General features: G+C 40.8%; 1 protein-coding gene and 1 long non-coding RNA gene across 8 annotated transcripts in view; both read right to left on the reverse strand.

Annotated features, from left to right (window-relative positions):
- The window catches only part of GRIP1 (glutamate receptor interacting protein 1), a 587313-nt gene extending 576329 nt beyond the window's left edge, over window positions 1–10984 (reverse strand). For 6 of the 7 annotated variants that reach the window (XM_039865938.1, XM_039865939.1, XM_039865944.1 and 3 more), the window contains exon 1: window positions 10687–10877. In XM_039865938.1, the coding sequence (XP_039721872.1) occupies window positions 10687–10744 (58 nt within the window). In that variant the 5' untranslated portion in view covers window positions 10745–10877. Of the gene's footprint in view, window positions 1–10686 lie in introns of all 7 variants that reach the window. The other variant, XM_039865941.1, reaches the window with a different exon arrangement.
- Window positions 1348–10482, reverse strand: LOC120605035 (uncharacterized). The gene is made up of 2 exons (XR_005653493.1): window positions 10372–10482; window positions 1348–7166 (listed from the first exon to the last, which is right to left on the reverse strand). It is a non-coding gene; the product is annotated as an uncharacterized LOC120605035 (long non-coding RNA).
- Window positions 10985–17302: the final 6318 nt, after the last annotated feature.

Below are 17302 nucleotides of genomic sequence, written 5' to 3' on the forward strand. Positions count from 1 at the left end.
TAGCTGTCTATTATAGACTGAATGCTTGCATCCCCCACCCCAAATTAATATGCTGAAGCCCTTACCACCCCTAGTGTGGCTGTACTTGGAGACAAGGTCTCTTAGTAAGTAATTAAGGTGAAATGAAGTCATAAGAGTAGGGCCCTGATCCCACAGGATTAGTATCCTTATAAGAAGAGATAGTCGAGCTCTCTCATCCCCACATGTCATGCACAGTTTAAGGAAGGCCATGTGAGTTCACACAGAGAAAAGGCAACCACTGGCAACCCAAAAAGAGAGCTCTCCCCAGAAGATAGTCATGCTGACACATTGATCAAAGACTTCTAGCCTCCAAAACTGTGAAAAATAAATTTCTGTTGTTTAAGCCCCCCAATCCATGGTATTTTGTTATGGAAAGCTGAGCAGACAAATACCCTGCCCTCCCTCCTTTTTCAGTATAATCAATAGAGGCTGAGAGGGTAGGATTTTGAGGAAATACAGTCATTGAATGCAGCACACAGATCGTAGTTGATCATTTTATATGATTGTTGGTGAAGAAACCAGAGCTACTCTTTCAAGGTAGGGCTCTCATACATATATCAGCATTCAAATTCACTAGCAAAGCCAGATGATGGGCTTTCTCAGCAGATGCAACACTACAGGTGTCTGATTCTAGCCTGGCAAATTTCCATTCTCCTAACTAAAATTATAGAGGGGGAAAGTAAAATAGTAACAAAGAAACTAAATTTATATTGCCTCGTTCAAGGTTTTCGTTTAATGAAAGTATACTCTGCACACACTAGAAAATTATACATTTAAAAAGGAACACTTGAATTCATCTGAAAAATCTAATTTTAAATGCCACTCTCCTTTAGTCAACAATCCTGACACTTCTCAAGTGAGCAGTGTAGAAATCCTGTGACTATGCAAGTTTGACTTCATGAGGATATTAGTATATTCCTCTCAGTCTTTTTCAATGAAATTTATGAATATCAGTAACAAGATATAAATACTGGACATCAGAAGATACTAAGAAGAAAAACTATTCATAGATTATATATCAGAATGAACAAATAAATATCTACTATATTATTATCTGAATGTTCACCTATGTTATTTTCCACTGTTTTGCTGTTGTTTAATGTACTAAACAGGTGAAAACTACATTTGGTAACTTTTTTCTCAAATGATGAACTGTACCTAAAAAAATAAACTCTAGTAATTTATGCTGTCAAACTGTGTCAAATTTTCATACTGTCTGCTATATTCAACAACTGTGAAAATAAAATAAACACCTCACCAGTAAAAATATATACACTTACTATTTTTATTAACTCTAACACCAATTGATACAAGAAGTCTTAAGTATTTCCAGGGATCACCTCTGAATGTCTTTATTCAAAATACGAAGTAAACATTTAAAATACATCAGTAGCTAATACACAATGCACATTGCAATTACACTACCAATCATGAGAAGAAATATGTCATTTCTCATGTTCACACATTTGCTGTTGAAATATAAAGGGCAGATTTATCATAAACTATTAAGTGAGAAAGGTTTGTGTACAAAGTAGACCAGTAGATGGTATTGATTGAAATTACTTGCCAGCTTCAAGCTACATCATCTCTGGGCTATTTGACAGTTCTCTCTTTCTTTCTTCCCTGATGTTCTGATCTTAGGGCGAGGTACCCATCGAATGATGGGAAGAGGACTCTTCCGCCTTATCATTCATGACTCCTGCCTCTTCCAGTTTTATGTTTTCCAGTCACATAAGCCACTCTACATAATTGGTACAGCAGAGAAAGAGTGGGAAAAGGAAGTGGGGAAGTGGGGGACAAAAGATCAGATGTAAGTGTCTAATATTCTACAAGAATTCAAAACTCCTTGACAAATGCAAAGAAAAAAATTAACAGCTGTGTAGCTTTGAGGGCATTAGTGATCATTTTGACCACGAACCCTCACTGCCTAACATGATGGTCCCCTCTTCACACAGGCAGCATTCAACGTGGCGCTGGAGCAATGCAGTGGCAATATCTGCAGAAGGTGCCACCAGACACAATGGCGAGGTCCAGACGTCCAAACCAGCTTTCGGGTGACATTCAAAAGATCGAACAGAAACAGTCTCGTTTCACTGGAATCTGGGTACCACGCCCAGTCACATGTGTGCCAAGTCCAGAGCAGGAGACTCAGTGAGGGTCACACAATGAATAAGATGCCCTTCGCCCAATGCCACGAGGATATTAAGCTGTCCTCTACACCCAAACGCTATCTTGGGAATGAGGGAAGGGGAAATTCTTGAGAAATAAGAGAACTGACCAGAGAATTTCTAAACCAGAAACTAATATACTCCTTTTATTTTTCAATTACAGTTGAAATTCAGTATTATTTTATATTAATTTCAGGTGTACAGCATAGTGGTTAGACATTTATATAATTTACAAAGTAATTCCCATGATTAGTCTAGTTTCCACCTGGCCACACACACTTATTACAATATTACTAACTATATTCCCTCTGCTAAACTTTATATTCCCGTGGCTATTTTGTATCTACCAATTTGTATTTCTTAATCCCTTCATCTTTTTTCACACAGCTCCTCAAACCCCTTGCACTTAATTGATAAGATCAGATGTTTTCCATATTCAGTGGGAATGGGATCTTGAAGTTAAGGTTAAAGCAGCTATAGAAAATAAATTGTTTCATTTGTATATGTTAAAAATAGGGTATACATTTTAAACACACAACCATTCTTCTGAATTCTTCTCTGCAACTCCAGCTATGTTAAATATGGGCTGCCTAATACTGGCATCAACTGTGGTGCCAATCCTGGGTTTTATATTTAGGATCTCAAAGGTGCAAAACAGACCAAGGAGAGTAGAGGACTTCACATGTAAATGATGTGTTCATGCCCAGGAAAAGACCAAGTGACATCAGGCTGTTAAAACCAAGGAGTTCAACTAGAAAAAAAAAAATGGCAATATTACTTTCCATAGTAGCAAGTACCATATTCATACTGCAAGAGGGAATTTAGTTTCAGGGAAATAATATCAAGTCATATGAAGTAAATGTTAATTTTAAAGTAACTGATTTTTTTGGTAGTTTGTATTTCATTTGTAAAATCTGTTTTGGTTTTACAGTTGGATGAAAGCTATAAGCATCAGGAGTTTACACCTAGTTTTATGTTAGTACATATGTAAGTAGTGTAATAAAAATAAATATAGTTGTCAGTACAGATGTCCCTTAAAAAGGTTCCATACGTGATTTCGATTTGAGAAGTAAAGAAGTCTTGGATACTGGGTGAAGTCAGAAGCCTAGCCTGGAGAGAAGCAAAAACTGAACAATAGGGAGCAATGTCAAGGTCCACTCAGCACCTGAACTAGACTTTTTCAAGCACAGCCAGGAAAGAGGCTGCCTCAAGGAATAGTGCAGCTACAACAGTGAAATGTGCTTTCACTCAAACTACATCTTGTTTGAGCCTGTGTTGTTTCCCAGGCCAGCAAGGTAATAGTTCCAGCTTTAGACAAAATTCTGTTTGGGGCTTGAGTTTTTACAATAACTTTTTATCCTTCCTTGGCATAAAAGAAGCCTGAACTCTGTACTTTAAGATGAATTTGATGGGCTACTAGAGCCCCAATCTTCTCAGCTGGCATCTTCTCAATCGATAATCCTTTCTTTACTCCAAACCCTGACATTTTGAGTTTTGGCCTTACGAAGTGGTAATAGAGCTTCAAGGGAAACCCCATAATATATCCGAACTTCATTTTGGAAGACTAATAATTAAGATTTTTTTAATGAAAATTTCCAGTTTATAAAACAGAAGTTATACAAGTAATGCCTCCATCCAGAAATGACCAGCTAACAGACAAATGTTCTTTAAGAATCTCAGTCTTTCAACAACTTCTCTTTGTAATGTAACTCGTAACAATAAAAGCTTTCGGTCTATAACATAATCCCAGGAGGTTAGTATGCCAAGAATCATACTTACTTTACAGATGAGAAAACAGCTTTGGAGGGGCAATCTGTCTGCCTAAACCAAATAATCAGCAACATGACTAAGAGAGTACTTATACCTGGTTTTCTAATTTTGAGTCCAGTATAAGAAGTATTTAAAACTTTATTCACAGAGCATTTAGTTGTTTTCAAAAAATAATTTTTTAACAAAACAGCCCAATTCTATTACTAGGAAAGACATTTCTATAAAATAATTACCGCTTTTCTATGTTTAAAAAAAAAAATCACTTAAAATTCCAAATTAGTTTTAGGAGACAAATGCACACGGTAATTACTTTTCCTTTAGGATTAGACAGTATAACAATTTTATATAATTTAATTTAATATAATTTATATAAAAAGCTAGTGCACATTAAGCTATCATCATGACCCAATCACTTTGGTAGTCCTCAATTTTTACATTATTCTATCAGATTCTGTTTAGATTTTTCCCCCTACAAAGATTTGGGGAGACGAGGGAGAAAGAAAGGCAATGCGTGGTAGAAATAATACCAGGCTTTGTATGAAGGCACTAGGTCTCAATCACTACCTAAACAGGAGACCTTTCATATTTCCTATGTTCACCTGCTCGCCAAGTCCTCCTCATGAGTATCTCTGCCTGGCCTGAAACGGGGCAGTAGCCTCCTACCTAATCCCCATCCCTCAGTCCCTCCTTTTCCCAATCTTGCAGCCAAAATGACCCTTCTACAATGCAAATTTGATCCCTTGACTTCTCTGTTGGATGTCCTTCCATTAACTCACCACCTGATGGATACATCTGAATTCTTCAATCTGGCATACAAAGCCCTTCCAAAGCTGGCTCTTTCTAGTCTCATCTTCTCCCACCAATTTCCCCACCTGATAGAGAAATGCATATTCACAGTCTGCAGTTCACATGCAGGTTCATATTCTATACTTCAGCCCCTTTAGAAATCAGTAGAGGCTCCTGGAATATTTTGTTCCACCATGCTTTGGAACATACCATGCCCCTTTCCTGAAATATCTGTCCTCATAGCCCCTCTCAACCATCCAAACCCCTCCCCTTCCTTCAAGTCTTTTACCACTTCCTCTGTGTCACCGCCTCTAAGAGCTGTCCCCAGAAGGTTCCTTCCTCCCACCTGCCCTCAGCACAATCAAGCCCTCTTCTCTGCTCCCTCAGCACTAATCTGTACAGGAGGAGAAAGGCTGTACTGAGTTATCTGTTATATCAATGACTCTATAACTATACATAATAATCTTCAAAACGGGAGCCATGATTTTTTCATCCCCAGCATCTATGATGCCAGTTAGTGGCCAATAAATGTTTACTAAATGTATGAAATGTGCTATTGGGCACATTTCCCTTTACACTGGAGTTTCTTCTTCACAAGAGAATCGAAATAGAATATATCAAAGACCGTGGCCTCGTAAAGTTGTGTTTAGGTGTCGCTTTTCACAAAATACAGGACTTTTTTTTTTTTTTTTACTAGTTTTTGAAGTTTTTAAAGAATAAAAACGTACTGTTTCATCGTCAGGACACCTGAAAGTGTTAAGTTTACAAATCTCTATCAAGATATCATAACGATAATAGCAGTCGCCATTACTGAGCCCTGAACTATATGCAAGGTACTGCCATAAATTCCCCCGGATTAGTTAATTTCATTCAATCCTCGCATGAGGTAGATGTTATTTGTACCTCATCTTAAAGAGAACACAGCGTCTTTGAGTAGTAAAAAGACTACAGAGCTGGAAGTGCTGACACGGACTTAAAGCCACTGCTGTTTGACTCCAAATACCTTGTGGCCCACCTCTCTGCTGGGCGAGGCTAGAATCTATTTTCATATTCTATTCAACACCTGGCTTGGTGCTTAAAGCTTAATCATTGTTGAAATGAAAGATGGTAAGAAATTTGATCAGGTGCATTTTAATCAGCAAATATATTTAAAGAATGTTAATTTTCCAGTAAAACTGACAGCACCCTTTGGCCACTGACATGCCTAAACATGTAAGTTTCTTGAATAAGGAAATTCTTATGGGTAGATTTTTATATTTAGGAAACCTCTGAATTTAAGAAATGCACTTTCATAAAGAGAAAAGAAGAGATTCAAACCCAGGTTTCATTCTTGCATTTGAACAGCATTCTCTGTTAGATGTGTTACTCTGTATTACTATTACTTTTGTATTTTGCATTACTAAACTACTATTTCGCTTTACTGAGAATAAACTGATCAAATCCTAAATGCTTTCAGCAATCAGCCACCATCAGCATTTAATAACAGTTTTAAAACTGATGATATTCAACTCTCAATATCCTTTACCAATTAAAGTTGATACTTCTTTTTCTTCATGAAAGAAACCAATCTGGCTGCCGCAGAAGAAAGCATTATCTGAAGTTCCTTTGTTTGGCCACTGGCCTTCTGATAGATAGTCAGGCTGAGAGTTCAGATGGATGGCTTTAATTAAATAAAATGCTGGCAAAAGAGCAAATGCACAATGGCTATTAACAATACAGTAGGTTTCCTGGTTCATTGCAGTAAGGAAGAATAACAAATTTTTGTTAATTTTTGCCTTCATGACAAATATCTTTGAAAAGAAGGAAAACTATGTAATTATGTCATCTCTGGTGCCATTCACTTAAATTAGTTTCTTTAAATTTAGTCAAATAATTCTACTTAAAAATATATTGACGTTTCAATCCTTACGATTAAAGTTAATAAACCTATGAAACAAAGTTAGTCAAAAACCCACAATATACTTAGGAAGCCTCTTCCAGATATATTTAACAAAAAAAAAATCTCTTCTGATGAAAGATTTGGTGGTAGTTCATTATTCTGTTCAAAAAAAACCCATAAGATGTTATAATATTAATATAATGCTTGCTCAAAACCTCATCTCAGGAAATGTATCTTCTTTTTTGAATTATCTCTTTAGAAACTGGTGCCCTAACTCAGCTTTGTAACTTCAGGAGATTTGTTTCATTCTCTGAGCAACAGTTTCTTCAGCTACCAGGAAAATAATAATAATACTTACTTAACAGGCATGTGGTAAGGTCGTATCAAATAATGCATGTGAAACATTGAACACAGTGCCCAACACACAGCAGACTCTCCATACGTTTTGATCTCTTCTCTTTTCCCCACGCACTCCTGGTAAAAACTCAAATTTCCAATGGACTTTTGTTAAGCAGGTTGTGTGTGGTAGGATTGCCAGATATCTTTGTGATGTAGAAAATAAAATAGACCAAAACTATAATAAAGGCACACTACTTACGCTCCCTGTGCTTTCTCATAGCTATTTTATAAAAGCTAATTCTTTGTATCTACAGAGATCCAAATACTGTCATTTGACAAGACAGACACAAAACCTCAGACATAATAATTCCTACAGAAGTCCAAAGGGAAGTTCTCAAGTTCATCAGTGGACCACCAAAATTTATGAGACTAGAAAGGATTACAAAATGCATACATTTTCCCCTGGTGAACATGTGTATGCATGTATGTACACAAGGCAGAAGAAAGGCCCTGTTAATTACCAAGGCATCTATCCCTCATGCTGAGATTCTCCTTAACAACTATATTCCTATTACATAGATCAGCTAATAAAAAAAATTAAAACAACTAATAAATGACTTAATTCAATTTGATTGGAAAGGATGTTAAGCAGAACAGTTTCAGAATCATTTCACTCTTCCTGAAACATCTACCCAAAAGTGTATTAGGTGGTTTCTAAATGGATTGAGTTTATCAGCTCAGGCAGAAAATCGGGGGGTCGGGGGGAAGACAGAGTAATGTGTCCTGAATTTTAACACTATGTCACCGTACATGAGTGAATCTTAACATGTCATTTTGGAAGTGACTGCATTTACTCCAACAACCCATATGTTACAGTTTCTATGCTCAGCATTGCATGCAGTAGCAATACTTCACTCAATATCATCTTGACAGAGGCCTTCAAGATGAACCTAAGTTATGAATGATGTGTAGGTACGGCATGAATTTATATAGTTATATAGGTTGGCCAAACCTCTTTTTGTATGTGACAATACCAAGAAAGCAGGTTCCCTAAATCTTTGAGTTGAGATTAGCACTTTTTAAAAAAGAGTAATGCTAAGAAATACTTGTTCAAATATGTAGTCTTTAAAAGAGCTAGCAGCTTTTGTTAATTTGCATTAAGTTTCAGAAAGAGATTTAGCTCAATGAAATCTACATGAAAAAATGTTATGCTAGAGTAGTCTCCATAACAGATTTTAGAATGTTTAAATGTAAATTGAGTGTGGAGGAATGTGGAAAGAGCAATGGTTATATGAGTATAACTATCCTTAGAGTTAGACGATAAGATATTAGAAATTGACTTTTTGGCCAATAGTAGCCCTAGACAAAATTTAAAACGTATTTGTACCTTCTATGTTCATTATTTTCCTAACCAACCTACTAGTTCAACCTTTCTTTTCATATTTACTATGAACTGAATTCAACACTATGTGGATCATTTAAATTTGTAAATCCTAAAGAAAAATGCTCAGTACAATCTGATTTCATATTCAAATAGAAAACACTGCCAATTACTTCACAATAAAATTCTTCCAAAAGGATAAGCCAAGCTCAAGCTGTGTCTTCTGACATATGAATTAAAAATCAGTTAATTTAAATATGTATATGTATATATATGTATACACATAGTTGAATCACAAATACAAGGTAGGAGACTCTAAAAGAAACAAAGCACACATATGTGTCTATTCTCAATGAAGCAGGACCTCAAAAAGAAATGCCACAACCAAATAAAATAACACCAATTAGAAAAGCATCATATAATATAAGTAAAAAGTAAGAAACCTTTAAAGTGAAAAAAAGACAGCAAGTAACAAAGGTTCCCTGTTTTCTCCTGTGGGAGAAATCAGAATACCTAATTTCTGACTCAGATTTTTATGTTCTGGAGGAAATTCAGTCTTATCTCCACCAAACAGATTAGCTGATCATCTTTCAAAGGTAGCATGTATTTTTCACGCATACATTTTGTCACAATCCAAAAATCTACCTATTTCGGCATTCCAATTAGATTTGTTGGCAGTACTGCGATGTTTTCTTTAGCAAACAGATACACTTAACACCAAGTGCACTGTGACATTTAGTTGATAGGACAGTCCAGGCTTGACAGAATGCTTGCATTTAGTGCTTTTCCCTGGTTATAAATTATTGGTACCACTATTTGCAATCTTTAAGATATGATTTACTAAAAGGAAAAACAGCACTTCTAAAGCCGAGGTGCATTTTGAGTGGGTAAGGTCGCTCGCTCTCCAGAAAGTGTGCTGAAAATGAACATACATATCTAATAAGGAAGTGGTTAAAAAGGGATGAATTCCCTGAGTCATTAAACAGGATATAAGCCAGACAGGTTGTGCCACCTAGAGAAAAACTAGAAATCATGCATTAGTTCTTCAGTAGTAAGCATTATTTCAAAAGCCTGAAACTTTTGGCATGCCAATAACCAAGCCACCCTCCATACCAACTCATCAAGCTGCTGGAGTAAGCTCCCATGACAACTCTCCCTTCTCCACACACCAGATTGGCCGCCTCCTGCTTTCTTCGTCTACCCACCCTCGCAGCACCATTTAACCTCAGCACCGACTGCTGCCACAGCCCTTGCGGACCTAGTATCCTGAAACCCATCCAAGTCTAAAGGATTTTCCTCGAAGCCAGGGCAAGGCCGGAGTGGGAGGTGAAGGGGAATAAACCCTGGTGGACCTTGCCAGCCAGGGTCCCTCTGGATACTTAGCAGAGCCAGGGCGCACATCTCTCCAGCCCCGTGGGGCCTGTATAGGAAATTCTGGTGCACTCAATACTTCATACTCATATCCAGCTGAAATCCCAGGCCAACATCGGCACAAACCAAACGCCATGAAATGACCTCAACAGAACCAAGTCTTTAAGGTTCAAAAGGCCTTCAACTTGCCTCTCCGCAAGTCACTTAAAATCAACCTGCCCAGTACACTTGTCAAACTGAAACACAAAAGGTCTACAATCAACCTGGCACGGAGAGCCGCTTTTTACAAAGAAAACACAGCAACTGTGAAAAGCCCGCAGTCCTGCGGTATTAACTTGACAGAGGGGACTGCGCTGGGGCATCACTCATCTCCGAGGCATCACTCCCAGCCCCAGATCCTGAGCCTACAGACAGCCTTCCACCCATCTCGCCACCTTCTCTGGAGACCCGCAGCAGCGCCCACTTCCCGCCCCACGCTCTTCCTCCACCTCTTTCTCTTCCTCCCAGAATCTCCAGCAACTTTGGGCTTGGAAGCACCATCGAAGCTCGGCCAGCGGCGGGGACACAGCGAAGGCAGCCGCGGAAGAAGGAAAGTTTGAAAAGTCACTTAAAGCACCGCAGGACTCCCCACCCCCCACCGTCAACCAAGCACCCACCCCACAAACAGCCTCTCCGGGCTCCACGTGCGAGCGGGCCTTGAAGCTGGAGTTCCCCTTCTGTCCTCTCCAAAAAATCTTTGCCCAAACAAAGTTGGCTGCTGTAGCACCCTCTCTCTTTTCATCCCCTAAATCCCCCAAAATCTGAGTTTGCATGACGCCGCCTCGCTTCGCCCGCCGCCCCAGAGGGCGCGGCGCCCCTCCCCCGTCGGCCGGTGGACAGGTCGGGAGGGAGCTGGGGAGAGGGAGGCACCGGGGGCGGCCCCCGGCCCGGACCCCGGTCCCCGCCTTCTCCCGCCCCGTCGCCTCACTCACCTCTCTCCTGCTCTTCCGCCTGCAAGCAGATGGGGATATTCTTCTTCCAGCCCGGCATGGTGCCTGCTCCCTGCGCTCGATCTCCGGCTCGATCTTTCTTGCTCGCTCTCTCCGCGGCCCGCCGCGCCTCCCGCTCGACCTCTCCGGCCGGGCGCCGCGCGCTCGGAGCTCTTCAGCGGGACTGGGGCGCCGAGGCGGCTCCCGGGCACATCGAGGCGGCGCCGCGCGCCCCGCGCTCGCCTCAAACTCGCCGGCGGCTCTGGGTGGCGGCGGTCGGGCCGGGTGGGCCGGGCGGGCCGAGCCGGGCTGGAGGGGCTGCAGCGGCGGCTGCCGCGGTGAGGACGCGAGGCCGGGCCGGGCCGGGGGCGGGGGGCGCGTGCAGGCCCACAGCCGGGACCGCGGAGCCCCCGAGAGGTGGGCGCCCGCGGGAGGAGTGGGCTCGCGCCGCCGCCTCTCTCCCCTCCTCCTCCTCCTTCCCCTTCCTTGTCTCCCCGCCGCCAGCAGGTGGGACTCGGAGCCGCCGCAGCACAAAGCTCCGCAGGCGGCAGGACTGAGGCTGCGGGCTCCCCCGGCGCCTCTGAGCCGAGCCTCCCCCGAGACGCGCGCGAAGCTGAGCGGGCACGGAGGGGGCGCGCGCGCTCACACCCTCCGCGCCCCGGGCGGCCGGCCTGCGGGGCGCGCCCAGCCCGCCAGGTATGGAACCTGGGACCCAGCCGCGGGTGCGGAGCCCACGCCGCTTCCCCACAGCAGCCACTCCTCTCTCCCCGAACCCAAACTGGCGGCTCCGCCGGCTTAGGCAACGACCTCAAAGAAGTAGGGGGCAGTGTCCTTCCCTCTAGTCCCTCCTCCTCGCCGCTCTCGCCCCCGCCCTGGCTGTCGCCCCCTCCCCCAAGTCCAGACTTTGCAGCTACGGATTCGTTTAACTTCGCCCTCAACTAAGGGAAATAGCAACTTTCGGGATGACCAGCGCTGGTTCCAGGAATGCATTTTCTGCTGGGGTGGGAGGGGCGTGAAGAGAACCTCTTTTGTTTTAAGTGAAGCAAGGAGACCTTGGCTGAGTGCATATTTAATTGCTGTCTTCAAGTGTAAGAAGGGTTTTATGATCGGGTTTTATGATTAGTTGCTTCCCCTTGTCATAGATAGACTCATAGAATATCGGTGGAAGAATGAATAAGGGGGGAGGGAGGACAGCTTTACAGTAGAGCCTAGACATGAGGGAGATTGCCTGTGTTTTCAAAAGGATGATGCTAGTAGGGCCTCCTGACAGTCTTCCAGATGACACTTGGCCACTGTACGCCCTGCGGGGTCATGACATCAATCTTTCTCGAGGTGGGGGCTGGGAGGGCGCGGCTAAATAATACCTACGTCTTCACTGCCTAAGGGTCTGATGTGGGATATAGGGCCCTGGGGCTACAACTCCTGATTTGTAGTTCTTGGGGACCAACCACTTGCACTGTTATGACTCTCTCTGACCTGGAGTTTATTTTGGCCTCTGAAGGAACTGCAGTTAGCTTTCCAAAACCGAGGACATTGGCTCTAACCAGCCTTCTCTCTCTCTTCTCTTGGAAAGATAATAATACAGCCAGAGAATTTAATAACTACAAAAGACAGAAAGATAGAATCTTTTTTTTCCTCACCACTGCATAAGCAGACTTATCAGGCTGAGATGTTTGCTCCTGCTGCCGCCCCTTGGCTGGGTGGCTGTCTGTCATTGCAGAACTGCCCAGATGCCAAAGACAAGTGACTATCTCTCCCAAGTGAAGGAGAGACCAGGCCTAGAAGCTTCAAAGGTTAAAAAAAAAAAAAAAATTGAAGGGCTAAATGAAGGGCAGAGTCAAACCATCCCAGAGGATTATCAGTAGAAATCTGGTCTGAGGTGCTCAAATCTTCTTTCCAGACTCTTTGAGACATAAAATCCAGAAAATCAATATAAATATCGCACCTGTCACCCTTAAATGATCTACCCTCTGTCCTGAAATAGTCTTGTCCTAATCTTGTTTCGAGATCTAGTCCTACCAACTTTATATGGAGAAAAACATTTGTCACTGATTCCCCCAAAGGGACAAAGCAAACCCAGCCATAACCAGGACAGCTGGTGTATGTATGCAGGCAAAGATCTAGGTATTAACAACATCAAAATGACCACAATGTTTGTCATGCTTATTTTTTTAATAGTGTCTTATATAGCATTTTACATGTCTGTGGTGGTTCTAACAAGCTTAATTCAAGAAAACCTGCACACTAAGTTATGGATTAGACCATATTCTTATAGTTACATTCATTCAGTCGTGTACTTGTCCTGCCGAGTTAAGTGCCAAATTACAATTGATAGGGAGATCCAGCTCACAACTGTTAAAATAATAGAATTTTAACTCAGGTAGACAAAATTTCTCCTATATTCTGGGCTAAAAGCCTGGGATACAAGATAATTACAATTAGTAGAAGATCAAATTAATACGTTCTCCTATGTGTTAGGGATATTATTTTATAGACTATATAACTGAAACTGGTAAAGAAACTCTTAAAAATAGATTTTTATATTCCCCAGCCTCAAAGTACTTATAGTCTAAACACTTGTTCAACGATATCCAATACCTTGTATCGCCTTCGTATATATGTACATCTAAGTTATCAATTAGGCTCTATGCTCTCTCAAAAGGACATATGGCTTATCTCTTTGCATCCCCAAAGCCAGGGACAGTAAGCGTTCAGGCATTGAACCTCACTTGGTCAACCTCTAGCATATCACCCCAGGGAAATAGGCCCTAATGACTTCTTTTCATGGCACTATGCAATCACTTGATAACATTAAACCAAAACAAAAAAAAAACCTAAATAATTGAAAACTTAGTCTGATACATTTGCCCATTGTTAAAGCCATCTCGTTTTCGAAGCATTATATATAAAAATCCATCCCAAGGAAAGTGTAATGCTATTGGGACCTATTGGAAGAAGATATCTACCAGCTAGTAGGATATAAGAAAAATTATTTTTCTCCTCTACTAAATTCGAAATTCAATATCCTTTGAAGATTTTAACTGCAATTACAAGCGCAATGTCTGTTTCTAGACATCAGCTCACTTATATTAAGAATTTGCACTCCTTTTTTGACCATAAATTCTTCCAACTTATTTGTACAGTTTGAATGACTTTACAGTCTGGGTTTACAGAATTCAAAGTTTAATTTAAATTAATTGTTTTTCCTTAAATAATATATACAGTTGATTACACAGGCCATAGGATGTATATGTCCTCACTTGATCTCCTTTTCTATTTAAAATTTTTAAAATAAAGTAGAGACCTGTTTTCTTCCTACCTCCCTCGTGTCTCCTTCACCTGGTAGAAAAGGAACAAAAGAAAAACCTATGAGCTAAAAGCTTTAATTTTACTGTTTGATCACCTTTTCAAGCTTACGTGGATGCACTCAGTCCATTAAAGAATTGAAAATGTGTTTGATAGAGAGAAAGAGCAGCCTCCCTTTCATTTCCTTTGTACTCCGACAACTGAGCCAGTCTCCTGCTCACAGGGCCTTCACTCTAACAGAGTGTGATGACTTCCTGGAACTGAATTTCATGAGTTTGAGGAGTCCCCCAGGAGATATAAAATCCCAGCTGTTATTTTGGATTGGCTCCAGGGCCTAAAAACATCCACAATATTTTTTTTAATCGTGCATTGACTTTTTACGAACACACACACTGCATACTAAGCAGCCACCTGAAAGTTTCAATCCTGCTACCAAAACCAGCTCTTCTTTTCTATGGCATGCAGTGAATTTGAAAACTATTTTAACACATGATACGCACTCCTAGTGGGTACCCACGGATTCTTTTAGATGTTAACTCGCTTTTGCTGCAAAATCCTCTTTGAACATTTAAAATGAAAGACACTTCCTCCGACAGTTTATCTTCTTGGAGAAAAAATAAAGAGAGCAGAATGCAAACAGAAGGTTTGCAAGTGGTTTTTACTTTAAAATTTTCAGTTAGGACAGCATAACTGGAGAAAGGAGAAACATGGAAGGAGAGGAACCTCTAACATGAATCATTCATTTCATGGGTGAAAGCAAAATGAAAGTTCATCTAAGAGAATCAGTAGAATATATTTTAAAATGGCAGTTAAGTGCACAGTGGTTGGAGTCAGAGAGACTATGGTAGTTAATTTTATGTGTCAACTTGATTGGGCTGTGAGATGCCCAGATATTTGGTCAGACGTTATTCTGGGTATGTCTTTGAGGGTGTTTTGCATGAGCGGACTGAGTAAAGCAGATTGCCCTCTCTAATGTGGTCAGCCGTCAGCCAATCAGTTGGTCTGAATAGAACAAAAAGGCTGACCCATCTCCTCTTTTCTACCTCCAATTGTCCCAGGAAGAATTCCTCCTGCCTGACTGCCTTTGAAGTGAGACATTAGCTTTTTCCTACCTTTGAACTACCTTTGTAGGCCTTGGAAGGGAACTACACCATTGATTCTCCTAGTTCTCGGGCCTTCAGACTCAGACTGAGCCTGGTCCTTGGTCCTCAGTCGCTAGCTTGCTGACTGCATGCAGATCTTGGGAATTGTCAGCCTCCATAATATCATGAGCCATTTCCTTAGAAAAAAATCTCTTCACACACACACACACACACACACACACACACACACACACACACACTATTGGTTCTGTTTCTGTGGAGAAATCTGACTAATACAGAGACCTGTGTTCAAATCCTGACTCTACCATAATGATAACTCTGTAACTCTGAACAATTTAACTTACCTAAGTCTGTGTTCCCCTATGTTTGAAATGTAATACCTATATGACAATGTTATGGTGAGCGATAAATGAGCTAATATAGGTAAGGGACTTAACACAGTGCCTGACATGTAGTTAATTATAGTTGGAAAAACAAAATAATGCCTTGATTAAAAAAGAAGTTATGCAGAGCAGTCTCTTGGGATACATGGGCTGCACTTCAAAAAATACAAGAACGCCCTAAAATTTCATGTAAATTTTTTGTATATATGTTTATGGTGCTCCCACACACACACGCACATATGCACATACAAACTTTTAGATACAAGAAAGTCTGTAGTTTTCATCAAATTCTCAAAGGAATGCCTAATCCCAAAAGAGAATAAAGGTCTCTAATAAGAATGAGAAGATTCCATAATACATAATTAATCTCGATTTTGCTAAAGAAAAGAAAGTGTTAATCCAAAAAGAGATTCACCTTCCTAAAATAGCATTAGGATCACTGACATTCAAACTCTCCACTCTCTCTTTCCCTTTGCGTTCAAACTTTTCACAAAGTCATCAATTCTGCTGACACCTAAGTTTTCAACACTGATTCTCTCCAAAAGTAACTGCAGTTTTTTTCAGCAAAAGGTATTAACATCGTTTTGGCCCCCCGGGGCAAAAATTGGAGGAACATTTGACTCAGTCCCAAATCCCCAGTTGGTTACCAAGTTCTTTCAAATTACCTTTGAAATAATTCTGGAGCCTCTCTCCTTCCTTTCTGTTAACATTGCCTTGATTCATGCCTTTATTATCTTTCACCTGGACAATACTGATAGCCTCCTCTGGGTTCCCTTCTTCAGCCTCTCCTTAATGCAAACCACACCACTGCCAAACTTCTTGTTTCCCCTTCAGTAAAGTAACAAGTTTTCTTTCTGCTGTCTCAACACTTCCAACATTTCCTCATACCTATTTCATTTTGTTTTCAACCACAGCTACTTCCCACATACATCCACCCTTCTTTCCTTTTTTCCCTCCTTTTCTTCTTTCTTTGAAATGCTCCAATACCCTCTTAAAACCCCTCTACTTTGCATTACTTCCATTCCCTAAACGTATCATATGCTTCTAAACTTTTATATATTTGCTCATTAAAACAAAAATAGGTTTTAATGAGTGCCTGAGGCTAAGAGAAGCCCCCTTACAACTGCTCTGTGCTGGAGTCGGAATTTGAACCCAAGGGGGCTGGGCTCTGGAGTTAATCTCTCCACCCACATTGAAGTATCCGCTTTCATTTCTACAAATTCTTGTTTCTCTGCCAAAATATATTGTTTCAGTCTTTTAAGCCCATTCATATTCTACCTCTTCTTTAGATCTTAATTTCTCTCGTTTTCTCCAAACTCTTTGTACTACCATACCTTCATGTTATAGTACTTTATTGCAGCTCATGTGTAAGTCCGGTCTATCCTACTATATTCGAAGTTTCTATGAAGAAACATGTTAACTAACCAATTCTGAAGTAAAATAGTTTAGGTTGAAATCCACCTGGATGATCCCAGGCAATTACTTGCTTCTCCCTGCCTTTGTTTCCTTCTCTATAAAATAGAGATAACAATAAGGCCAGTCACAGAATGCTGAAGGGTGGAGTCAATGAGTGAGTATGTGTCAAACATTTAGACCTGTGCTTGGCACACAGAGAATCCAATAAGTTTCACCTATTACTATTATTATCACAGGGCCAGGAATGTGCCTTAGACTTCTTCACATTGTCTCAGACATCAAGCATTATACATTACAGTGTGTGCCCAATGGATGCTTACCGAAAGGATGAGTATCGAGAATAGTTTTCCTAAATTAATCTCTAGTGATCATAAAGACCTGGCACATAAAAGTCCTAGTGATGGAAATTTT

Source organism: Pteropus medius, unplaced genomic scaffold (genome assembly GCF_902729225.1).
Source record: "Pteropus medius unplaced genomic scaffold, Ma_sr-lr_union100, whole genome shotgun sequence".
Classification (NCBI taxonomy): domain Eukaryota; kingdom Metazoa; phylum Chordata; class Mammalia; order Chiroptera; family Pteropodidae; genus Pteropus; species Pteropus medius.